The 26,918-nt window shown below is 40.4% G+C and overlaps 3 protein-coding genes across 3 annotated transcripts; 1 reads left to right on the forward strand and 2 right to left on the reverse strand.

Annotated features, from left to right (window-relative positions):
* Nucleotides 1–3,343: 3,343 nt before the first annotated feature.
* Nucleotides 3,344–24,192, reverse strand: LOC113678816 (uncharacterized). Its single transcript, XM_027195725.2, has 13 exons — nt 24,117–24,192; nt 23,959–24,042; nt 23,081–23,173; nt 22,664–22,771; nt 21,512–21,667; nt 21,375–21,409; nt 20,419–20,612; nt 19,344–19,426; nt 19,125–19,196; nt 18,103–18,190; nt 6,958–7,005; nt 6,251–6,324; nt 3,344–5,590 (listed from the first exon to the last, which is right to left on the reverse strand). The coding sequence occupies exons 1-13, from the start codon at nt 24,150–24,152 to the stop codon at nt 3,386–3,388; spliced, it is 3,276 nt and encodes a 1,091-aa protein (XP_027051526.2). The 5' UTR covers nt 24,153–24,192; the 3' UTR covers nt 3,344–3,385.
* On the reverse strand, nt 10,036–15,715 carry LOC149041633 (uncharacterized). The gene has a single exon (XM_089214793.1). It carries the CDS (start codon nt 15,487–15,489, stop codon nt 10,270–10,272), a length of 5,220 nt encoding a protein of 1,739 aa, XP_089070919.1. The 5' UTR covers nt 15,490–15,715; the 3' UTR covers nt 10,036–10,269.
* LOC113678824 (elongation factor Ts, mitochondrial) lies at nt 24,188–26,911 on the forward strand. The gene is made up of 3 exons (XM_027195735.2): nt 24,188–24,357; nt 25,319–25,593; nt 26,108–26,911. Exons 1-3 carry the CDS (start codon nt 24,267–24,269, stop codon nt 26,747–26,749), a joined length of 1,008 nt encoding a protein of 335 aa, XP_027051536.2. The 5' UTR covers nt 24,188–24,266; the 3' UTR covers nt 26,750–26,911.
* The last annotated feature ends 7 nt before the right edge of the window (nt 26,912–26,918 follow it).

Consider the following 26,918-nt stretch of genomic DNA (forward strand, 5'->3'; position numbering starts at 1 on the left):
CAATGTGCGGAAACTAAAAACATGATAAATGGAGTGAAAATTACTATTCTAAAAACCACTTGACCACGGAAATTTCGAGTAGATATATCCCATTTTTTTAATTCTTTGTGACGTTGAACTGATTTGCCTGAGTATATATCTGTTGATCCATGTAATATTCGTTGTCTAATATCATTAGTCTAGACAGGAGTCATCCTTATATCTATTCTCAGTCCTTCCTATTACATTGCACATCCCTTGTGCGCATAAGTTAAAGCGTGATCAGCGCTCGAAATTTTGAAAAGGTTGGTCTGGCCTAGTCACACCGCTGTTCTTCAAGTTCATAGGATACAATCAGACATACTCCTTTAACCATTTATCGCCCAGAAGTGATTACCCTATAACTTCTCTCTATAATATCCATACATTATAAATCCAACAAGCGGGTAACGAGAATACTCAAACTTATCAAGTAGAAACTGTTGTCTTGATCTAACACCAAATTCTTGTATTTAATTATCAAGAAAATTTTGTTCGCTAAAAGGGAGAATTTCTAGAACGTTTAGTTCATACTTGAAATTAAATAACATTGAACAAAAATATTCAATCAGCATGTGAAATACATCATGCTAATCTGCCAGGAATGAGTAACGAACTGATTCGAACACATCCCTACAGTTAACCGTAAGGATGGTTTTGTTTCTCAAGCTCGTTTCTCGTTTTTCACACAGAAAAATTTTGTCCTGAAAATACAGCGGCTTTTGATTCGCGTTTTGATTTCGTGTGGTTTTCTTTCTAGGAAATCCATTCTTTTTTCACCTGTTTCATGCGGTCTGTTTTATCTTCGTCCAATCATAAACATAATTGCACGAAAAAGATCGTGCATTATTTATGCGTTTATCAAATTTTGTTTCTCGGGGCGAAGCTAAGCATTCGAAACAATAATGTTATCATTGAGAATTGACTCAGAGGTAATTCTAAGATTGATTTTCTTCTACTCAATCAAGATCTTAGTAGAGAAAGGATCCTCACTTTCTAGCTTAATTTTTAAGGAGATGTAACTTTGTGTTATGGAAGAAATCACATTACCGCCGGTATTGATAAACCTCATACACAGCATTAACAGTCAAGGACACCTCAAAAGTTGGCAACTGAAGAGTACTTTAGAAACACACTCGTTGACGCTTGAATGGACCAGGACAACTACCTGTAACATCAATGATTACCAGTCCGTTGGATCAGATTCTACCTTACAGAGCTTAGAGAAAAAGTCTGATCAAAGTGTTGTCTCAAATGAAGATTGCGGCGACGAATATTCGAGTCAAGCTATTTATGTTACAGAAAAAGATGCAACGTGCGAACACTCCGATTTTCCTTCGGGACTTCAACGAATTCTGGAAGATGAGGTTGAACTGTACATTAATAACGAATGTGAAACTCCCGAAGCCATGCTGACCGAGGATAAAATCAAATACGAAACACAAATTTCTTTTCAAGGGGAACCGCGTAAATTCAGTACAATGAATAAGACACAAGATTGTCGACGAAATTCCGGCTGTAAAGCTCCGATTCATTCATCACCATTGGAAAACAAAAGATACTTTGCTGATCACAAAACTAACGAATTAGCGGATCAAAGAATATCAGGAACACACAACGACCCCTTCTTAAAACAAGTCAGTCGCAAGGAACGAGCGCTTTGTTCTTGTGGAGGAGTTTTCTCCTCTCGAAATTCATCTGTTATCCATCTGTTATCGACCTGTCCTGTTAGCCTGCGCTTTCGAATCGAACTCGAATATGATATACAACAAGTGCTAGACAGTTGGCATGGCGACGAAAAAGACATTGGGATGGCCTGGTGGCAAAGTTATAAGACCAATGGTTTCCCAGATGCTACGACGGCATTAGAAGAAAAACAGGCCAAACAGTTAGAAACGCTGGTGAGCCAGTTTATCCAAAAAGCAATGTCACAAAAACTGAAAGATCATAACGGAAATGTGTTTGTGATGATGAGGGGCCTAAAAGATCTTCAAGATTAACCTCAAAGGGCCGAAAGAAAATTCACAGAAAACAACTTAAGAAGCCAAGTCAGTTTAACCCTAAGACCCCTTAGAGGGACCAGCATTTCATTTCTTCCCACAATATCACCCCTAAATCACACATTGAGTTCACGAGAATATGGGAAATAATGATCTAAAGCTAGTGATTGTTAAATAAATTCTCCTTTTCAGCACCTTAGGAATGCATAAAGAGGAGTATGGAGAATATGCATACTGATGTTAGGATGTAGAGGGTTAAAATGATATTGGTCCATAAACCTCTATGCAAAATTAGACATATGTGTGCGTTCAAACCTAAAGCATGCAATAGCGACTACTTGAGGTACTGGGGTACGTGTCAAATATACTTTACCGAATTGAATGGGTCTGTAGTAGTTCTAACTAAGGCTTATGAATCAACGTTTTAAATTGACTCGCAGCAAAGTCCAGCTGTAACAAAAACTAGTCCAGACACACGACTGAGCTTATGAATTACAAGAGCATCTGATGAACGCTTCATTTAGTCCATAACAGAGCCATGACAGGTGTAGATAACATACAATTTACAACGAAAATCCATCATTGCAACGCCATACACCTCTTGATTGCAAACGCCTTACAATACGGTATTTTCCCTGCAGTTGTTTACACTATAATTGAAATTTACGAATAAACATTTACACAATATACAGAGAGTTTTTAGATGGAGAATTTATACAATTGCACTACTTATTCCGTTCACAATACAAGACATCTTTCGTTTTCTTTTATTTCAGTGATTGAAGTACACAGTGAGAAAACCTGCAAAAAGTTTTTAGAGGAATGAACCCATGAAAAGTTTTCAAAATATAACACAGAACGCTGAATTACATACATATGAAATGAATGTTTCCGTTTTCATGAAGTAAACCATTTTTGTTTTTTATGACCATGACTATTTTAAAACATTGGCTGAAAAGTAACATTAAAGTTAATGTTTCGAGCACTATAAAATATACAGGCTTTTAATTTGAGGATAAAAGAGATTATTCCATGGAAAGTGCGCAGGAATAATTTTAATTCACAAGTTGCGATGCATCAAAAAAAAAAAAAAAAAAAGACGAGTGAGTCTTTTATGCATTGCAACGAGTGAATACAAATCGCTCAAACACTTTCTATAGTATGATGTTTTTCTTTCATACATATTGAGAATTTTCACATTTTAATTCAAAGATCGGAAGCCAATAATTGTGAAAACACATGGTTCATCTGGTCAAAGACACGAACGATAGTATGTCAGTGTAAAATCTCAGTATTTAAAAATAAGTAACCTTTTTCCCACCCTCCCCCCCCCAAAAAGACAAAACAACAAAAAAAAAAACACAGTGTCATTCAAATGTAAAAGGTGTCTCATGAAGGCTATTGCCCTTTGTCTTGATCCACCTTTCTACATTAATTTTGAAAGGTAGACCGCTAATTCGTGATAAATCCAACACTAGTTCTTCGAGCGTTTGACCAGAGAGCTGAAAAACTATACCGCTTTGACTGTAGAACTTTTTTCCTATTTTTCCATCACCTCTAGTCTTGTTTTGTCTGATGAATTCTTCCAGCCATTGATTCAAAGTACCACGTCCGATGTTGAGACATTCACAAACGAACGCTTGGAATTTTTGCTCATCACTTAGACGCGCACATCTGTTATTCACCCAGTTCACTGCCAATTCTACATCGCCTGAAATGTCCTTCAATTCTTCAACTATGTTCCACAATGTGTATTTCCCAATAAACTTTTTTCGCACGCCGATTGATAACATGTTCCAAAGGGCGCTGCATAGAGGACTGCAAACATTTTCGATCAAACTTTCATGTTTGGTGTCATCAAGTGCCTCTTCGGGCTCTTCACCGAACTCGACAATGTGTAAGAAAACTCGTTGAGTGGCTGCATGAAGAGCTCCTTGGGACGAAGACTCTGCTCTTGGCCTGCCAACATCGCCATTCCCCTCGGTTGGTATTGGCCTTTCATCATCCGTTAAGTTTTCAGTTCCATCATCGTTAACTTCAGAATCTAATGACTTGACATAAATATTCTCCAGAGAGTTGCTTTGACTAAGTATTGGCGTACACACTCGCTCTTCAACAATGTCATCTTGATCCCTGGGCAAGTCTTCTGTTGCCGTAAAAGTATCTCTCACAACTTCATTCTGAATCTCATTTCTAAAAGAGGAGTGTTCATTCTGAATGTGCTCATTTTCTACCACAGTCCAGAGCTTCTCCTCTTTGTTAAAAAAAGCTTCAAGCCAGTCTGATAAATGCACTTTCACTTCAGAAGAGAGAATATCATTGTGTGAATGCAGAGCTCCGTGTTCAACTACAGCCCACGATCCATTTTCACATTGTAAGTGCCAACCAGAAAGACAAATTCTAGAGAATTTGTTGGCTTCACCCACTTCCTCCTCGTTGACGTTTTGACCAGAGCAAATCTTCAGAGCCAGTTCTAGAACACGAGGCGAGCTAATGATGGTAAAATCACATTGCTCATTACGAGCACAGGAGGCACAACTATTGTCCCCTTCCTTGACAATTACTGTTAAAAGTCCGGAAAAACCATCCTGATTATCCGTTCTCTTCACTAATGGTTCTGTGGGATGCAGGGACTCACATGGAACTGAAGGAGATTTGTCATCGCTGTCTGTCACACATAGCAGGTGTCTTTCAAACTTACTCTCAGTACTTGCATTCAGTGAAGGGTTGTTAACAGTTGTTTTCATTTCCTGCCTTTCTGTGTCAATCTTTAAGCAGGCGATGGCCTCCACATCGTCGACTAACAAAGAATTCCTATTATGATTTCCTGGCTCGCTACAAGAGTTAAGTTTAGCAATTGTATCTTTACTACTACTGTATGGTTCTGAAACCATCCCAACGTCAGTTGACTTGGGAACCCTTCGGCTTATTATTTCACACGATTTATCGCCGTTTGAAAAAAGTTCTTCGCTGTTAGAATCCCTAACTGCACATCGACCTGACGCGTACCAATTCCCTTTAGAAGATGATTTTGATAATTGTTCCTCTGTTTCGTCATTTAGCGCATACTCAGGCGTCGCTAAAGAAGAGGTGTTCAAAGCGACGTTGTCATCATCAAAGATCTCTCCATCGTCCTGTCTGGACCAACCACTTAAGTCATTATCTTTCTTACTAACATTGTCCGCAACCTTTACTTCAATTTCATCTTCACCTTTTTCATACGAGCCTTTAAAAGTTTCCTCAACGGAAAGAAACTCGGCATCATCATCGATACAATATTCCGCTTCTTGAAAAATTCTGCGAGCTTCAATCGAAGCTACGGGCTTCGTTGGGCCACTTCGTCTGTCTTTCTCAGCGTCCACTGACATATCTACACAGCCATCCAATCTAGAAGGGCTCATGACATCATTTGATATTCCAAAATGTTGTTCGTAAAACACAAGACCATCGGGACACGAAACCTCATTTTTGTCTGTCTTACTTACATTCAAATTACTGTTATGCCGACACTGTTCCTTTTCGACTCTTTTCAGCGCCTCCATTTCCCTTCGGTTCTGCTGATACTTCCTCAGCTGCAAGTACAGAAGATTACTATGGGATTTCAACAAAAATGCATAGAGTGGTAATGTATGATGTGGGATGAAAAAGTGTGCTAGGATTGGTCCTAAAAGAATAGTTAAGGACCAATATGTATAAACACACTTTATTTCAAAAATGAATAAATGGTAACCTATGTGAAACAAACGATTAATCTCGAAATAATTTTTTCTATCGACTGAGTTGATAATGTAAAGTGACCACCATAAAGAGTTTCCAAGTTGACGTTTCGAGCATTAGCCCTCCGTCAGAGCGATTAATTCCAAAGAGGAGTTTAAGCCAAATGGAGATAATCCTCTCAATAACTTCGTCTTCGAGTGTTTTTACTCTCATACAAACTCCTTATTTCCGAAAGTAGTTACGATTAACAGACATCCAAAAGGACATCCCATTAGTTCCTGACTCTTACTTTACTTCATCAAAGTCGCGTCACCTTTCGTTGCAACGACAACCGTGCATTGAATTAAGAACAATGGTACATAAAAGGGAAGATTCTAGGATCTGTTAATCACAACGAATGACTTTGGTACTATTTCAGTGATAAATACTGGTAATTACTGCATCGCTTCACCCAAACCATAAGGTCAATATGATAGCCGTTGCATTGTTAAGAAGTCTATAACTTCGTTGGTTACCTTTTTTCTTTGAATTTCTGAAATCCGCGGCCGGAGAGGTGTAGAAACAGTCACGGTTTTTAGAACCAGCCTTCCTACATGATTCACAAAGACAGAAAATCAAAGTTTATCACGCAATAACATGAAGTCATTTATCAAAATCGGTGCAAGCTACATAAGAATGGTTACTTCCTTCTAGAAGTAAGCAGTCTAAACTTAACATGATCAATAGAATCACAATCTGCAGAGGACATTATGTCTTGGACCAAGATGACGCCCCAGAGTTTAAAAAGTGATTATAGCAGAGGCACTCTTGAAGAACATACCCGTCGCAAAACTTCCTATCGACACATTTAAGTAACTGGTTACGATTTACCCAAAACCTACGCTCAAACGGATATTGGTTCTTGAATCTTACTTTACCCAATAAACGTCACATCGCCATTCGTTAGGACAGTTTCACAGTACATTGATTTAATAACAGTGCCATACTTAAGAGTGCGTTTTGCCATCTTTATTGTGGGTTGGACAAGGTCGCACCAGCTGTCACCGCTAACACCGCCAGTGCGCATGCCCAACAACGAGAACAATCCTGGTATGCACTCTGCTCTAGTGACTAAGAATGTGCGCTTACCAGAGCATCAATTGTACTGAACCTGAGTATTAACCCTTTTTTTTCATATTCTCTAAAAAACTGAGCACAAAAGGTGTTTATATGTAGATTATACCTTGCAGAGAATGTTTGAGTGGCTCCTCCTCGGGAGTAAAAAGATTTGCTTAAAAAGAAAAAAGATAAACAAGGCTAATTGTGGAAATACTATTCGCCATTTTTACGTTGAGCGGGAGAGTGGGTCGAGTCGGTAGACGCAAAGCATGCTGGGGCGGGTTTAGGGGACGCCATTATCTGTGACAGCAATAAGTGATCATGTTTCTCCGTTGAGGAAACCAATGATCATTATTTTTTCCGCGAGCAAGTCCGTGTTTCAAAATAGTCTTATCTGATCTGTAACTGGCTCTTACGCTTACACTGATTGCGCATATTTTTATTCGCTCATTGTCAGACTGGTTTCGTGTAATCAGTCACCCTTTTATCTACCTTTAAACTGTTTCTTTTTTCATAAGTGTTATAATTTAGGATTCGTAGGGGCGGAAGGTTTTATACATGTGAGCGCAGCTTTCTGACAGCGAACGTCAATCTCTAAGTTAAGTTAGTTCTTGTTTTTGAATGCAGTTGTGTGGATCTCGGAAACAAAAGCAAGACGCAACTCCATTCGTATAGGTAGGCAATAACACTAAATCGTTGTAGATGGAGCAAGAGATGTTCTTAGCGATAAAGCCCTTTACACAACCCATACTGTAACGAGAGCACACTCGGAGATCACGTGCACCTCAGGTGACACATGATACAGCGGTCGATGTTATCTAATCGAAAAGGTTTTAGATCACATATATCTACATGAGAGCGCACTTAGTTTACAAATAAAGACTGTTCGTTACCTAGAAATCGTGTGTTTATGCTAGAACGAAACATGGTACCAGGAGTGTAGCCTCTTCGACACGATGCCTACTACACCACCTCAAGATTCAGCGAGTGTTCAAGCGCCGACGCCATGCTATGGAATACAAAGCAATTTACCAATTCCGTCGCGATTGAATTTGGCAGGAAATATTTCAGAAAACTGGAAGAAGTGGAAGCAAGTGTGGGATTCGTTCGAAATCGCCTCACGTCTCAACCAGCAAGAAGATAAATACCGTGTAGCTACTTTCATTACCTGCATTGGAACCGAAGCCCTCGAAGTCTACAATGGTCTTCCGTTCGAAAATGAAGAAGACAAGAACGTAATGAATACAGTTCTGGAGTTGATGGAGAGGCATTGCATTGGCCAAACAAATGTCATTTACGAGCGATACTGCTTCAATAATAGAAAACAAGAAAGCGGCGAATCATTTGACACGTATCTCACAGCGCTCAAAACTCTCGCGAAAACGTGCATTTTTGGTCCGCTCACCGACGAATTAATTCGTGATAGGATCGTCTGTGGAATTTGTGACACGGGAACTAGGAAGAAATTACTACAAGAGCCCAAATTAAATCTTCAGAAGTGTATCGATGTATGTCGATCAGCCGAAACAACTGCATCGCAAATGAAAGTCATGAGTGGAAGAGAAGAAGTCAACGCACTCAACCACAAAGAGAAAAAAGACGGCAAAGATGCCAGTCCTAAGTTAGTTAATTGCAAATACTGCGGCAGAAAACACGAGAGATCAAGAGATAAATGCCCAGCGTTCGGAAAAGAATGTGCGAAATGCGGCAAAACAAATCACTTCGCCAAGCTATGTAAACAAAAACTTGGTGGGCGACAACGAAGAAAAGAACGGATTCACCGAGTGCGAGACGCAAAAACTTCGCAGGATTCGAGCGATGAAGAGTACTGCTTCACGATTTCATCCGAAAATCTGGAAGAACAAAGTGTCAAAAGTGTCAGTAGTCAACCCATCAAATCGAAAATCTTCGCAACAATGGAGATCAAAGGTCATCCCGTTCGTTTTCAAGTCGACAGTGGCGCCACCTGTAATGTGATAAGCAAAAACGATTTACCGAACGAGTGCCCGATCGCGCATTCGAAACAAGTCCTCAGCATGTTTAACGGATCGAAAATGGAAACCATCGGTAAATGTCGTGTTAATCTGGTAAATCCCAAGGTTGATGAAGAATGCGAAACAGAGTTTGTTGTTGTCAATAACGACTGCACGCCACTGTTGGGTTCCAAAACGGTGCAGAAAATGAAATTAATCAAAGTGCGTTACGAGAATATCTCATTGGTACAAGAAAAGACTGAAGCAATGGGCCTAACGATGGAACAAATAGCAGCAGATTTCCATGACGTTTTCACTGGAGAAGGAAAATTTGAGAAGAAACTTCACTTAGAGTTGGACACAACCATTGAACCAGTGAAACAGCCTGTTAGAAGGATTCCAGTGGCAATGAAACCCAAGTTAAAGCAAGAGCTCACTCGTCTCGAAGAACTTGGTGTTATAAAAGCAGTTGACACTCCAACAGATTGGGTCTCAAGCTTGGTACTTGTTAAGAAGCCCAACGGCAAGCTTCGCGTGTGTATCGACCCTCAGCCACTAAATAAAGCTTTGAAACGCAGCCACTACCCTCTTCCGGTTATCGACGATCTCCTGCCGGACTTGTCAAAAGCTAAAGTCTTCAGTGTGTGTGACGTTAAAAACGGGTTTTGGCATGTCGAGTTAGATGAAGATTCAAGCTATCTAACAACGTTTGGCACTCCATTTGGTCGGTACCGGTGGCTGAAGATGCCATTTGGCATATCACCCGCACCGGAATATTTCCAACATCGTTTGGATCAAGCCATCGAAGGCCTTCCCGGTGTGCGCACAGTTGCAGACGACATCCTCATCTCGGGTGAAGGTGACACTGTGCAAGAAGCAGTGAAAGATCACGACAAAAAACTCGTAACTCTACTTGAAAGGTGCCGCGAAAAGGGAGTGAAACTGAACAAGGAGAAGTTCAAGTTGAAGATGACAGAAATCCCCTACGTTGGTCATGTGTTAACAAGAGATGGGCTAAAACCAGACCCATCCAAAATAGACGCCATCAAAGGCATGAGGCGACCAACAGATGTGAAAGGTGTACAGCGGCTTGTTGGTCTAGCGAATTACCTGACGAGATTCTTAAAAAAGCTGGCAGACATTTGCGAACCTCTTCGACAGCTAACGCGCAAGGATGCAGAATGGCACTGGTGTCGGGAAATGGTGCTCGCCGACAAAGGAAACTCACGCTTCTGAAGATTTTCACCAGATTTTAATATTTTTTCACTTTGTCGGTACACGTCGTGGTATTCTCTCCTAAATCAAATCTTATCTGTCCGTAATTCTATCCTTTTTCAATATCATATCATATAACAATCACGCAACATAAAAGGTAACAGAACTCGCTTCCGGTCACGACACTCTCCCCCTATTTGATACCGGAGGTAACAAATACACACAAAAAGAAAATCATTTGTTCAAATTCATTGTTCGTCTTGTCTGGCAATGTCTTTGATACGTTCCGCTGCGGCAACAGCTGCTCTCCTGGGTGTGAATGCCCTGGCTCTGGGGTTGAGGACATTTGACTCTGGGTCTTGAGGCTCCTGATATCGGTCGCATGACAACTCCATGGGGTACAACTGTTGGAGTGCGCGCTCCAGGAACGATTTTCCTGCCCTCAGTCTGGCTGCCCTGACAACACCGTCTCTCCCCTTGATGAGCTTTGCTACAATTCCGAGGTTCCACTTCCCTCTGTTTCTTTCGTCACTTTGGATTAGAACGACGTCTCCGGGTTTAATCTGTGGTTCTTCTTTCTTGTGGTTGAGGTTATGTCTTTCTCTCAAACTCTTGATGTACTCCCCGGTCCATCGGGCCCACAACACATCCTTACAGCGTCGAAGATACTTGGCTCGCTTCCTTAAATCTTTACTCTCGATCGAAACTGGATCATCTTCTGGTAACAGATTGGGCTGGCCAAACATCATGGCATTTGGTGTCAGCGTGGGTAGCTGGACATCGTCTTCCAGATAAGTTAGGGGGCGGTTGTTAAGTGCAACTTCCACATCTAGGAGCACCTCCTCAAACTCGCTCCACGTGAGCCTCGCTCCCCCAACAGACTTGTACAAGGCCCGCTTTACAAGCCCCACCAACCTCTCGTACTGACCGCCCCACCACGGTGCCCTACTCAGGTTGAATTGCCACGTGATCTGCTGGTGTGCCAGGTAATCCTGCATCTTCTCGTCGTTCATGATGCTTCTCAACCATTTCGCCGCCGCAATGAAACTTTTTCCGTTGTCGGAGTACACCTTTTGTGGTCTTCCCCTTCTGGCTATGAACCGTTTCAAGCTTTTAATGAACTCTTCTGTACTCTGATCGCTTAACAGCTCCAGGTGGATGGCTCTGGTCAGACTACAGGCAAACAACAGGATATAGGCTTTACCTTCCTTCTTCTTACTGATTTTGTATGGTATTGGGCCGGCATAGTCCACGCCCAGTACCTGGAAAGGAACTGAGCCCATGGTGCGGTCAACTGGTAAGTTTCCAGGAGGTGGACTTTGGAATGCCACAGCACGGAACTTTTTACATCCAAAACAACCTCTGATCACTTTCTTGGTTAGCTGCCTCAATCGAGGTATCCAATAGTCACGTCTGATGAAGGCCATCGTGAGTCCAACTCCTCCATGTAAGGTCAGGATATGTGCATCTAGAACCAACTTCTCTGTCAACACTGCACTTGATGGTAGATAGATTGGATAGCTTCCTTGAATTCTACCACGGCACTCGTACAACTCTTCGTTGTTCTTCTGTAGGTTGAGGGTCAACTTGTCCTCGTTGAACTTTTCCGTCATTTCATAGCTTGCTTGGGCCCTCTTTATCCACCATTGCACCTGCTTGTCCGTCTCAGCTGTTGTTAGAGGACCACTGAGTCGTACTGCTTTCTTCAACTTGCAGTTGTTCAGGAATCTCCTTATCCATGCTGTCACCCGTACCGTTTTCCAGAAACTGTTTTTCTCTAAAACTTCGTCGAAGTCATCCTTGGTCTCTGTAGCAGTTGCGAAGATTTCTTTTGCGAGTTTAGCTTCCGCTTCGGTTTCTTTGCTCGGTTCTGTGAATACTTCAGCTGGCCAACGATCAGGCTCTGTCAACCATTTTGGACCCATTAACCACAGCTCTCTCAGCTTGTCCGCTTGGCAACCTCTACTGCCAATATCAGCGGGATTCTGGTCGGTACCAACATGCCTCCAGTGAATGTACTCTTTCTCTCGTATCTTGTTCACTCGGTTGGCCACAAATTGCTTGTAGGCACTCCCTTCTCCTCTGATCCAGTGAAGGGCCACAGTACTATCCAGCCATCCATGGACTGATCTAACTGGCCGGCCTTCTAGGGCGTTCTTCACATTCTCGGCGAGGTTTGCCGCCATGTGCGCAGATACTAATTCCAGTCTAGGAATAGTGAGGCCCTTTTTCGCCAAGCGCGATTTCGCTGCCAGCAATCCTCTGCTCACGCCTGAAGCTTGATGAACCACTGCATATACCACAGCTGCTGATCCTGCCCCACTTGTGTCTCCAAACGCGTGTAAATCGATTGCTTCAATGGTTTCTTGCAAGCCTGCTAAACTGCGCGGGAATTGAAGGTGGTCTGGGAGGTTTTTCTGGAATTTTTGCCATTGCCTTCTGATGTTTTCGGGTACGCTTTGGTCCCATGGAAGGTGTTGGTCACAAACTTCTCGATACAAGAACTTCCCCACGAGGGATACTGGTGACGCTAGGCCAAGAGGGTCGTAAATTGAAGCGAGGAACCGCAACATTTCCCTCTTAGTCACTTCTGGGGGTGCTTCTGGAAACTTCACAGCAATGGTGTCCTCCGTCTTGTCCCATGGTAGCCCCAACATCTTGGTTTCTCCAGTTTTAACTCCAAGTTGTTCCTTGGCATAACTTTGTCTCTCGTCTTCCGACTTCGGTTCTTCGTTCGTTTCCAGATCTGGCTCGTTGGAATGCCACTTGTGTAGTTCGAACTGCGCCTCCCCAAAAACTGCAACAGCTGTTTCTTTTAGTTTGCGCACCTTGTCTTTGGTTTCTCCACCCGTAATGACATCGTCCACGTACAGGCTCTTTTTGATCTCTTCCACTTCTTTTGGGTATCTTTCTTTTAGGCTTTCCAGGTGTTGCTGCAGTGTTCCCCCTAACAAGAACGGTGACTGCACCAGGCCAAACAATGCACGGGTAAATCTCAACACTTCCACATTTGATACATCTCTGTTCTTTATCCAGTGGAATCTTAAGGCATCTCGATCTTCTAGTCGAATACGTACTTGCAGGAAGGCCTGCTTAAGGTCACCAGCCAACGCCACTGGCTTCAGACGGTTTCTTATTAGCACATCCCACAGCAGGTTCTGAAGGGGTGGCCCCGTCTCCAAACAATCGTTAAGGGAGGGACTCTTCTCATTTGATCTCGCTGACGCATCGAACACGATTCTCAGCTTGGTGGATTCTGCTGACTCTCTGATGACAGGCTTGTGTGGGATGTAGAACTCTCTTCCCACTGGGTCTGAAGACACCTTCTCTACGATCCCTTTCGCCAACTGATCTTGAATGACTTCGTCATACTGGGCCAGAAGGTTGGGCTCTTTCTGTAATTTCTTTATCAGGCTTTCGAGTCTTCGTAGACTTCCACACTCGTTGTTTGGGAGGAGATCATGACCATGTTTCCATAGTAGCCCCGTCTCATACCATCCTTCATCGCTTCGTCTGAGTTGCTCTTTAAAATCGTCGTACACTGTTTGCTGATCACCATTTGGCCTGTCCTCAAGGCCCAACACGTCAAGACTACACAGCTGGTCGTAATCAGTGGACGACGTTCTGGTGAGATAAACACTGCTCAGGTGTGCTTCCTTTCCGGCCGACATCATTGTCCAGCCTAAAGTGGTTAGCTCAGCTATGGGTTCTCCGGCCTTTCCAATTCTTGGTTTTGTGTCGGTCTTTATCCGCGAGTATTCACTAGCCCCCAGTATCAGATGGATGGGTAGTTCCGATTTCGTGTCTCCATCATCCATGACTACTCCTTCGAGGTGGGTGAACTGGTTGATCTTTTCCGAATATCTTGGGTTGGGCACCGACAGTAGGACACTTTTATCGACTTTGCTCACTGTGGTTGCCATCTCGAAACTCCCATGGGTGTTTGCAATCTTGACGTTGTATTGTTGAATCTTCTGGTTTGTCGAACACATCATCATGTCAATTCTCTTGTGCTCTATTCTTGACGGTTGCTTTCCAAGTCGTTTGACAAGTGCTGCTGAGGCATACGAGCTTCCCGCCCCAGTGTCCAGTAACGCGCGGCATGTTACGCCGTCCACATTGACAACCACGATTGGGTAAATGACTGCTCCTTCACTGGTGGCTAGCAACATCTGCTGGGAATCTCTGTCACATATTGAAGTATGATGTCTGCCGTTGCACTTCTGACAACCTCTCACAATACGACACTCAGCAGCTCGGTGTTTGGTACCAGTGCAGTTGAAACATAAACCTTTCTCACTGAGGTGCTTTCTTCTCTGTGCCACACCCACTATCTCGTCACAGTCGAGGGACTTGTGTCCGCTAGATTTGCAATAAACGCATGGTCTCGGTTTCCACTCGTCTTGCCTCGAATTAAACAATTTGTCTCGGGATTTAGGCGGCAGGGTTCTGCCACTGCTTGGTTCTTCGGATGAAGGCAACGGATTTCTTTCGCACCACTTTCGAAGTGACTCTAACATCTGAGGAAATCCCCACTCTTGCCAGTTGTCGTCCAAACGGACAAGGTCAGCCCTGATGTCAGGTAGTTTGTCCAAGGTAACTCGAACGTAGCCATTTATCTCTTGAATTTTTCCCATGGTTTCCAGTGCTTGAGCATTAGTTGACAGCTTCTCGTAGAATGGGTGTATTTTTGCTGGCTGAGATCCCTGTATGGTGGGTAAGGAAATAATACACTGCATGTGCGCGTTGGACACTTCGCTCGGTTTCCCGTACTTTGCTGTCAGAATGCTTTTAGCTCGTCCGTAGCCTTCTGTATTGTAAGGCAAGCCATCTACCGATGCACGAACTTTGGGGGTGAGAAGCTCTTTGAGGTATGAAAATTTCGCTACTTGTGTAATACTAGCCTTATCGATTTCAGTTTCGAATTGGCTCCAAAACCTCAACCAGTCGAGGTGGGTTCCTTGAAATTTAGTGATGGTTAACTTGGGTAACTTGGCGCCACTCTCCTTTAGAGATTTGTTTCGATCCTCTTCTAATTTCTTTTCGTGGTCGCGTTTGACCTTCAATTTTGCCTCCTCGAATTTCAACTCTTCTTCGTAACGACGATTCCTTTTCTCCTCTTCTTTCTTTTCCTCCTCGTCTCTCAATTCGCGTAAAGCCTCCTCTCGTAGATTCCTTGCCTCTACTCTCACGTTATCGGCGAGTTTTTCGAATACGTCGACTTGCCCTTCGATTTCCAATGTCCATTCTCTCACGTCGTTCGGGTCGTCTCCTTGCTCTATTTTTAGCGCTTGTATTTGAACCTTCTGTTCATGAACGCCGTCTAGCTGTTTTTCCAAATCCTTTTGCAATCGCTCTAACGCTTTCAGTTCTTTCTTCTCTCGAATTCTAGGTACTTCTTCGGTCGTGAATTTCAACATTCGGAGCTTTGCGTCGATCTTTTTCACCGCTTGCTCAAGCTCAGCCATCTGTTGTTTTTGATAAAACCACGCGGTCAGTGTGATTTCTGTGATGAATTTTCTGTTTCTTTTAAGCCGTGTCCTGGCAGGGTCGCCAATTTTGTCGGGAAATGGTGCTCGCCGACAAAGGAAACTCACGCTTCTGAAGATTTTCACCAGATTTTAATATTTTTTCACTTTGTCGGTACACGTCGTGGTATTCTCTCCTAAATCAAATCTTATCTGTCCGTAATTCTATCCTTTTTCAATATCATATCATATAACAATCACGCAACATAAAAGGTAACAGAACTCGCTTCCGGTCACGACACTGGAGCGACGTCCATGAGAGCGCCTTTAAGAAGATCAAAGAAGCAGCTTCCCAAGCACCTGTCCTCCGATACTTTGATCCCGCCAAAGAGACTGTACTTCAATGCGACGCCTCGGACACTGGACTTGGAGCTACGCTTTTACAAAATGGTCAGCCAGTGGCATACGCATCGCGATCCCTGACGGATACAGAACGCAACTATGCGCAAATAGAGAAAGAACTGCTAGCCATAGTGTTTGGAGCCGAGAAGTTCAACCAATACACTTATGGTCGCAAAGTGATTGTTGAGAGCGACCATAAACCACTTGAAGTTATTTACCGCAAACCCCTCGTGGCCGCCCCCAAGCGTCTACAACGAATGCTACTTCGCCTGCAGAAGTATAACCTCGAAATTGGTTTCAAGCCAGGCCAGCACATGTATCTGGCAGACACACTCTCTAGAGCACCCATTCCCAACACCACATCGCGCGATGAAGTGCTAACCATCGACAAAGAAGTTGAAGAAATACATATGGTCGAGTTTCTGCCACTCCGCAAAGCTAGCCTAGACAATATCCGTAAAGAAAGTCTGCGAGACAGCACGATGCAAGCACTTCAGAAAGTCATTCGAGAAGGGTGGCCTGAGACCAAGATTGATCTCCCAAATGACGTCACGCCATACTTCAACGTTCGTGACGAGCTATCAGCGCAAGATGGAATTATCTTCAAAGGAGACAGATGTGTAGTTCCAAAATCCCTCAGACCAGAAGTCCTATCCAGAATCCACCGATCACATATTGGCGTGGAAGGATGCTCGAGACGCGCGAGAGAAAGCGTTTTCTGGCCAGGAATGAACACAGCTGTGAAGAACTTTGTCAGACAGTGTGAAACTTGTCGAACCTTTGAGATCTCCCAGCAGAAGGAAACACTCCACCCACATGAGGTACCTGACCGGCCATGGTCCAAGGTTGGTGTTGATCTGTTTGAGACAAACAACCGACGTTACCTCGTGACGGTAGATTATTATAGCAACTACTGGGAAGTCGATAGGTTGGAGTCCAGTACAACATCTAAAGCTGTTATCTACAAATTGAAGCAACACTTTGCAAGGCATGGCATCCCGAACACTGTGTTTTCCGACAATGGCCCACAGTTTGATTCGGATGAATTCAGGAGATTTGCTCGAGATTGGGAATTCAATCATTTAACCTCAAGTCCCGGACATTCGCAGTCCAATGGTATGGCGGAAAGCGCAGTCAAGACTGTGAAAAGGCTTATTAAGAAGGCTAACAAAGATGGAACAGATCCTTGGCTCGCGATCCTCGACCACCGAAACACACCCTCAGAAGGCATGAAAAGCAGTCCAGCACAACGAATAATGAGTCGTCGAACAAGGACCCTACTCCCAACAAGCGAGAAGCTCCTTAAACCCAAACTCGCCGAAAATGTCCAAGAAGAAAAATGGAAGACAAGAACCAAGCAGGCATTTTACTACAATAGAAACGCTCGAGATTTGCCACCACTGAAAACTGGAGACTCAGTGCGCATTCAGCCCACAAACAACCCCAAGGCGCCCTGGAAGAAAGCCACTGTTCAGGAACAGGTGAACATGCGATCCTACAAAGTCCTCACAGAAGATGGCTCTGCCCTTAGACGAAATAGAAGGCATCTGAAAGCAACTACAAAAGAGTCTCACACGCCAACAACCCAGATGCCCAAGCAGACAGAACTTCCCTCGCCATCTAAACACATTGAACAAGAAACTAACGCCAGTGGTCACTCCAGCTCAGAAGTAGCGAAGCCACAGGAGCCAGCGATCGAGCAGCCTGCGACTGATCTAACATCGCAAGCTTCCAAAGGCAACCAGACTCGCAGTGGTCGAATAACGAAGCCCCCGTCCTATCTGAAAGACTTTGTTCGTTAACCTGAGTCAGTGTCATGAGAGACAAAGACATTACCGGACTTGACTAGTTGATTCTTTTGGATAGTGGTTTTGATTTTTTTTGTTTCTCATGTTTGTTTTGATTGTTCCGTTGTTTTCGTTTTGTTTCTTATGAAAGAAAGGATGTAACGAGAGCACACTCGGAGATCACGTGCACCTCAGGTGACACATGATACAGCGGTCGATGTTATCTAATCGAAAAGGTTTTAGATCACATATATCTACATGAGAGCGCACTTAGTTTACAAATAAAGACTGTTCGTTACCTAGAAATCGTGTGTTTATGCTAGAACGAAACACATACTACCAAGGAAAACTCTTCCTTAACGTTAAGAGCTCCGCTTTTCCAACAAAGGACGTGGTTGAAATAAACTTTAGATATACAACTTACACGTTCCATCGTCATTAACCAGAAATAAACCAAAGTTCTCGATACCAAGAGACTCTAGTTTGGTAGCCAAAGAAGGAATACGAGGAACCTGAAATAATTGGAAAAAGACCGTTCATTTCTCTACACTGTAAAATGATGTAGAAAAGTAGCTGGAATATTCGTGGAATTGAGTACCAGTCCCCCTACCTCGAACTTCAGTTTGGAAACAAAAACTTCAGAAAAAGCAGAATTTCTTTTATTTTCATTACTAGAGCCTCAATAAGCTCAGAAATTTGAAGTTGAGCAAATTTAAATGCTTCAAATCACATAGCTATATGCAATCCTGTCATTGAACGAAATTTGCTCTAAGGAAAGTAATAAAACAATCTGGGTCTATTGGAGGGGGGGTGTGTGTTTCAGACCCACCCAGTGGATCTGTGACAGGAACCATGAGATGTGCAGATAATAGAAATCAAGTGACACAGTGGTAACTACTACAACCATTCTAAATTAAAAAAAAATTAGATCCAGTCCAACTAAACTGTACATTATTTCCTGGTGGGAATACTTTAAGATGTAAGGACCAAAACAAGGAAATGTGTAGAGTAATATTACTATGCTCCCATATGTATGCCTAAACTGGGGAACAAGTGTTAAGGGAAAAAAAGTCTTGCTATCCACCATCCAAATTCAGAGTGAACTTACACTGTGGTAGCAGTTTCCAAGCTTTCTACTTACGACAGTGAACAATGTATGTTTGCTAACACAACAGTAATAACAGTATCTCTCTAGGAACCACTACTTTGAAAAAAATTAATCCTTTATACCCTTACATAAACATGCATATTCTCCACACTGTTCTCTAAACATTTCCTAATTGTACTGAAAAGGAGACCTTGTTTATCAATCAAAAGCTTACTGACTCGGTGATCATATCTTTTATTCTCATGACCCTTATGTTTGGTGAAGAGGTGATAATGTGAGAAGTATTCAGCTGCTGATCACTCATGGGGGTGAATTGGTTAATCAGACATTCCATTTACCTCTTTTGCTTTTATGGAAACTAAAGAAGGAAGTACTTGAAATGTGCCATCATCAAAGTGAATAATCAGTAGCTGGGAAAAAAAAAAACGAGAATTCTGTCTTGATATAAAGGGGACAATTAATTCACAAAGTACCTCTAATTATCATGTGATGTACACAAGAAAAGTTAAGTTCTGAACACATAACTTCTCAGTTAAACTTTAACTTAAATTACCAACCTTGTAATTGTGCACTAAAAGATAGAAGCGGTTTCCAAGTTTGGAAATGTCTAAAGTACCATCCTCAATGTCAAATCTGTGCCCTGGAATTAAAAATAAACCAATGCTGGTTTCACAATGCAAATATAACACAAGTTAGTTGTAAAAAAATTCTAACTTCAAGCAACTTTAGAAGGAACAAATTGTGTGGGTGTCTTCTTGATTATAAATTAAAGTGTAGTAGTCTATCACATCAATGAATGATCCAGTGAAGTTTTCTTGCACAAAGAAAGTCTCCCCTTGCCGGTATGCTACACAACACAAGAAAGCCTAAAAACCTTTTATATTTCATCTCTCTGTTGCTATGTGCACAATGTGATTGCTCAATTTGGTGGGCTAGCTGTACTCCGCTATAAAGTCTGCCACAGCCTTCAAAGTTGTTTTTGTTCCAAAAATCTCTTTTTTTTCATCAGTTACTGTTCTTAACTTTTAGCCATAAATGAAATTAAAATTAATTTTATTAAGATAAACAGCCTTTGATGAGCTTTTATTACAACCATTAACCATTGGAATGAAGAAAACTTTAGCTGATAGGGCTTTTGCCAGTGCAGCTCCTAAACTCTGGATTGGTCTTCCTAGTTCAATAAGAAATGTAAATAACTTAATTAAATTTAAATCTCTATTGAAGACATACTATTTCAATGTAACATATCATAATTGATATTTAGTTTTAAAGTTTTTATTCAAGTTTTAAAATTTTTGTTTGATATCGTTTATATTATTTAATCGTTTTGTATATTTTGATACAAGGCTGCGTATTAAAATTTTTATCTAGCATTTATATTTATATTTACTTTATTCTATTTATTTTATTGCGCATTTGATCATATGCACATGTAAAATGTGCATTACAAATAATTAATATCATTATCATTATTATTAGTATAATTATTATTATTGTGTATTACAAAATGCCACTAAACAGCAATTTCAAATGGACTTCTTTTGTTTTTTAAGACCATTTGCTGGATTAAAATTGTTTTTCCACCCTTTTTAATACAAAATGATTTTAACCATAACAAACATAAAACGTTACCAATTCCATTAGCTGTTACTGTCCATACTTCCATTGATGACTGTTGAAGCTTACAAACGTGGCAGCCAGCACATCTTTTAGTTTGTGACTTTGTATGTAGGGCAGCTAACAACTCATCCATATCAAACACACATGGAAGGAGAACTGTGTAAGTTCTTTTATCCCATGTGGTGACAGATACATGAACTAGCTCACTGGAAAAAAGCAATTAAAGTAAGTTTATAACATGTACATACAGTGCACAACAGCATGTCAACACCAAAAATTGCTCCTTTAACCCATCAACTCCCAAAATTTGATTGTTAATTCTCCCCTCTAGCTGCTACACATTTCCTTGTAAATTAGTTATGAGAACTTGGTGCCAGATCAAGATAACAGCTTTTACCTGATAAGTTTGAATCATCTCATTTGCTGAAGAATGTATGGATATTGTAGTGAGAATTTTTATGTTAATCACTTGTGGGAGTTAACCCTTTAACTCTTGGATCAAATTATCCTTACTGTCAACCATGCAATTCATGTAATGTTAGTTTAGAGAATTTAGTATTGGATCAACTAATTATCCCCAAATTGATATTTTTCTTTATTCTCATCACTTATCTGGTTGATATTGTATTGATATTGTAAGGAGAAATTCTGTCTTGGTCACTCATGGGAGTTAAAAGGTTTAAGGGTTAATGCCAGATGCTTCTCTCTACATCTGGATTACAGAGTGAAAAGTGGAGTCAAAAATAATAACCAAAAAAAAACATATTGTGCAGTTGTATATGTAGTAGTTAAAAATTGTACTTTTAGATCAAATTAATCTTAAACCAAATAGATTTCTTCACTCCTTTGCTCTAGATGGGTTAATAAGCATATCTCATAAACAACAGAAAATCCCAATCAAATTAGTTGAAATCAGTTCAACCTGAATTTATTTTAAACTGCAAGATATACACTTCTTGAGGTCTCACCAGCATTCACTTGAACTACAGATGATGCTGTCAGCCTAAAAAAGAAATTATTGAAACATTATGTGGAAATAGCTGTTATTTGTAATGATCACTTTTGCTTAAATAGGGAAGGAATATTAACTGTCCTGAAAACTTACTAGGCTTTCATCTTCATCATAAACTGGGCCAGACACATCTGTAAAGTTTCCTTGATTGATGAATTGCTTCTTGAATGCTTGCCTCTTGTAATGCCGTATCCAAAACTCTTTGGCCTCTCTTAAGCCATTCACCCAGTCTTCCATTGCTTGCCTAGACTGCAAAAGAAAAAACACCATGAAGACCAGAGCCATATTTAGTACACTGATTGCCATGAAAGCTTGTTATTTCAATTTTTATATGGCAATTCATAAATGATGGGCTTCTTCCACAGCATGATGTATGCAGTACAGCAATGTGTGTACTGGCCAACTCTCCAGAATATCTGGAAGTCTCCTCTATGCAAGAAAAACCTCTTTATCACATTTAAAACTTTTTAAATCTCCCAGATAAAAGTAAATTTGAATAACTCTTCTTTAAAATAAGAGTCAAATCAACAAATTTTAACTCCTTCTAAACTTTGGACTTTCTGTTTAAGGGTTGTTTCATATTTGAATGAATTTTGAAGCTTTGGATAACCTGTGTCAATTTTAGTTTCAGTATGTGGAGACACTGCGTGAAGCCCTCAATTCAAATATTATTTTTTCTCTAATAGGAGAAGGGGGAATTGGTAAAACTTAAAATATGGCTAGATTTCAGATTCCTGCAAGGAAATTTGGATCACTGGTAAAGTGGTGTCTATAGGTGTAATAATCAAAAAATATTTGGCCCCTTTTAACTCTTTAACCATTAACCCTTTAACTCCCAAGATCTAATTAGTAATTCTCCTTACTATCTGCCATACAGTTCTTATGATGCTAGTTCAGAGAATTTGGTGTTGGATCAACTAATAATCCCATGGTTGACATTCTTCTCTATTCTCATCACCTGTCTGCTTGACATTGTATTGATATTGTAAGGAGAAATTCTGTCTTGGTCACTTGTGGGAGTAAAAGGGTCAAGAGCAACTAGCATATACCGGTAGTTCCTCTCCATGATATTACCCCTAATTCAAACATTAAGGATGAAAAAAGGAAACAATCACCAACTAAAGATGCTCTTGATTGTTAAACAAATTCTCCTTGTCAGCACCTTAGGAAATGTATATAACACAGTAAAGAGTATGCATACTGACATTATGGCGTAAGGGGTGTAGATAATTTTAGAATCAGTACCTCAGCAGAAAACTTGTACTCTTTAGCCTCTTCGCCATTAAGTGTCAGCTTGAAGCTGCAGTTCTCGTATTGTTTGCTGGACATCAAAATTTCTGTTATACCACTGACCTAACAACATAATCACCAATGATTAGCAAAATGATAACTACATCAAGTGTCAAGCCTTGAAACAATCATCCATATGAGCAAATTCTATGATGTATGGTAAGTTTTATAACTAAATAGAATTAATGATGAAAGTCCCAATCAGGCTCTGAAATTAACTGCATGAGTAATAATAAATTGCAGTTATTTGACAGGTATGTGGGCCAATTAATACCTTGACTAATACTAACTTTTTGATAATATAGCTTAATATAATTACAGTATTGTACAACTTCAATTACATCTATAAGCACAATGATAATTTTGATTTACCTCTTCCAGACATATTTTTAAATCCTCTTTTGATCTTTGCCTCTTATAATACATGTCCTTGCTTTCATACTGATATATCACTGTCTCCAACAGCTGTACATCAAGAGAAAATTATAAATGCTGTTATTCATCAACTTTGTTATTCAATACAGGGACAGATCCAGGAATTTTTAATAAGGGGTCCAACCTTTGATTCTGAAACAAAGAAATTTCTCTTTTTTTTAACATGGTCTATATAAGCTAGGAAATATTGCAAGAAATGTAAATATCAAATACTTTATACTGGGAGTACCAGCCTGTAATCTTGTGATTTAAACAATTTTTGTGTTACAAGATGAAAAAAAGAATCCACAGGTCTAATAGGAAGGGGGGTCTGGACCCCTTAGAACCTTCTCATGTATCTGCCACTAGAATATACAAATGTAAAAAAAAAAGAAAAGAAAAGTGATCAAAGTTTAGGTGACAAGCTAACCCTTCCTGTTTATGGAGTAAAATTACAAAAGCATCCAAAAGCTCTGCCTCATGATGTAAATTTTACGGTTAATTTTCACATTTTACTTTATCCATCTGAACAAGTACAAACATACCACTCTGCTATGACCACGTCAAAATACCTCTTTACTTTCAGCGGTGCTTCGTGGTAATTAAAAAAATTATCAAGAACAACAGCGTCAGACCATAGGTATGAGAGGACATTTTAGTTTCGGTTTCCGGCCAATTTCAATTCACGATTTCTAAACATTAATGACTCTGTCGATTAAATCGTACGGAAGTTTTTAAATCAGACTCACAAAATGCATACTTCTGTAAAGAATAGCTGAATGAAAACAAATGAAACTCTGACTCATAGAAAGTTTGGTCGCTTGTGCAGCCCTTACCACGAAGAAAGCCCGTTTTGGTCTTCCAAGCTTGCTTGCACGGTGAAAAATTAAATTTCCTTCCAAATGTGGAGGAGGACGGGTCTATAGGATGAATGTAAAAAAACTAAGAATGGTAAAAGTTTCCAGACATTGTATTAAACGACAAAGATATTTACCGCTGTTTGACTCCGTACTTCCGTATCAGAGGCCATGTTTTGACAGCCTTGGCCTCACTCTAAAGTAAACAAAAAGAGACGAAGTGGAGTGGAGAGCAGAGAGGAAAGGTCACTTTGTACCAGTCTTCCTCATAGAGTTTCTTTTTCAAGATGGCGGGTTTAGCTGTGACTTGTTCCAAACTCTGCTCTTTTAGTACATTTGGGGCGAGATCCGCTCTCATAAGTACCAGAATTAAACAAGGTATTGTATAGTCATCATGTTATAAATTCCGTCACAGCATACCTAATCAATTAGAGAAAAGCCAACTTACTCACAGAACGATTAATCAGCGGAATTAGACTCATGGACAAAATTGTGACGGCATTTAACCCTTTACGCCCTAACATCAGAATTCATACTAAGTTGCTGACAAGGGGAATTTGTTTAACAATCAAGAGTTTCTTTAGTTGGTGATAATTTCCTATATTCTCATTACATTAATGTACGTGAGAATATTTTTAGATTTTTTAATATATAAGATGGATCCCGTACGGGCCTGAATTTTTTTCAGGTCCTATTTACAACTACTCGTTTCAGTAGTGTTCTTAGCTGCGAGGATCTCCTAATTTCATCTCTCCACCGCAGTGCAAATATGTGAAAATTTCATATATCTACAATCTTCATATAAGATGGATGTTTTTTTTTATCTTCAAATAAGATTTTCCATGATATTTCCCTTGAGCTAGGTTGAACTCGGAAGTAGTTAAGGATAGGATTAGGAAGGAACAGATTATAATCGATTGAATGTAATCATTAGAATGTAGGTGTGATTTAGTGATGATATATATTGTAAGGAGAAAAATTAGATGCTATTCACTCTTAGAGGTTAAAGGGTTACGTTTTGAATTACTTGTTTATGTTAGGGTATTGATTCACTAGTGAATAGAAATGAGGAAAAGTTTAAATTTTTAATTTTTTTTTTTTCATTTTGGCTTTTCTTTCCTACTTTCCACCATTTCTCCATTTTCTCAATTGTCATTACAAAATGATTGCATCATTGAACAATCATATTCAGCAGTTGAAGGTAAAAAAAAATATATAAACAAGCTGCCTTTTGAAGTGTGAAGAGGAAGAGGGTGTTCTCCTTAAGTGACTATAATTAAATTTTTATTAGACTTATTGGCAAAAGTGACAAATCTCGTGTTCCCTATAAAATTTGTAGGATTGACCATCCGGCTCCTGAGCTCAACACAGCAGAATTCCAGGAAAGTGGACAAATCATTGCTTTCTAGATTGAGAAAGGAAACTGGATTTGGTTTTGCTAAGTGCATGGAGGGTCTACAAGCAAGCAACAATGATTATGATACAGCTTTGACATGGCTGAAGGCTGAGGCTGAGAAACAAGGCTGGGAGAAGGCTGCCAAACTACAAGGGAGGACTGCAGCTGAAGGACTTGTTGGAGTTCTAGTGGATGGCAACTTTGGTGCCATGGTTGAAGTAGGTTATAAAACTCTTACCTGCTTGAAAAACAATGTATCTTTTGCACGAATTTTTTTTTTCTGTTGTAAACTGTCTTTAAACTGAGTTTTTTTTAAATCAAGGTCCATTTTTCCCAGTAAGCACTAGGCACTTACAGAAACCCCCAATAGAAATCTTGAATAATGCGATAAAACATCCAGCCTTGAATCATTGATGAAATCCTCTGATACTCAGATCAGCTCTGGTTGAACTCTTAAGATTTCTAACCAGTTTTATGATTCTCACTCTTCAAATTTCCCCATGAAAGAGTGAGAAGGATTTTGTTAAATACCTTTGCACTGGTAAATTTTTGTCTATTCTCATAAGGAGAATTTCTTTGTTAATTTTTTTACCAGGAATTTCAGGATTAAGTACAGTTGAGTAAATGAGTTTTTACCCTATGATGTGCAAATTTTTAGGGAGAAAAAAAAGAATATTGTCTGTTGTTAAGATAATATACACTTTGTTGTTGTTGTTATTGTTTCTTTTTTAGGTTAATTGTGAGACAGACTTTGTAGCAAGGAATGAACTATTTGTGGACCTGGTATCCAATGTGGCAAACACAGCAATGGCAAAACGGAAGAAGATTGTAGATCAGAATCAAAAAATTAACACATTTGCTGGTGAATTTGAACACTTAAGAGAAGTTATTCCAGAGCACAAATTGAGAAATGAGGAAGTGAAGAACAGTAGAGAGACTGTGGCAGAAACTGTGGCAAGAACAATTGGCAAACTAGGGGAAAACATCAAAATTAGCAAAGTTGTTACAATGACAACTGAAGTAAGCAATGTAATTGGTAGTTACGCCCATGGTCCTTTTGTAAAATCTGTAGCAGGGTGTTCCCTTGGAAGGTATGGGGGTTTGGTAGCCCTAAGGCCAAAAGATAGCATTACTAGTTTGAATTCTGTGCAGCAATTGGCCAATAAGGTAGCACAACATGTTGTGGGAATGAATCCAAAGGTTATTGCACAAGATGGCAGTGGTAAAAATGACAGTGCTCTGGATGGAGAGACAAGTGATGTGCTACTTGAGCAGGAATACCTGTTGGATGACAGTCTGACAGTGAAGGACTTTCTAGAGAAGGAAGGAGTTGAAGTTGTTGATTTTGTTAGATATGAATGTGGCACACAGTAGCTCTTGGAAATACTTGATATACATTTGCCATTACCAAACCCTGACTAAGCAGTAAGCTAAGCTATGCTGCCATTAAAAGGCTTAGGATAAGAGCTGATGTTTCAGATGCATTTGACAGCTTTGTTGCAGTAATAAAGTAGCCCCACAGGTGTGTTTCCTTGACTTTTTT

Source organism: Pocillopora damicornis, chromosome 8 (assembly GCF_964200805.1).
Source record: "Pocillopora damicornis chromosome 8, jaPocDami1.2, whole genome shotgun sequence".
Taxonomy (NCBI): Eukaryota; Metazoa; Cnidaria; class Anthozoa; order Scleractinia; family Pocilloporidae; genus Pocillopora; species Pocillopora damicornis.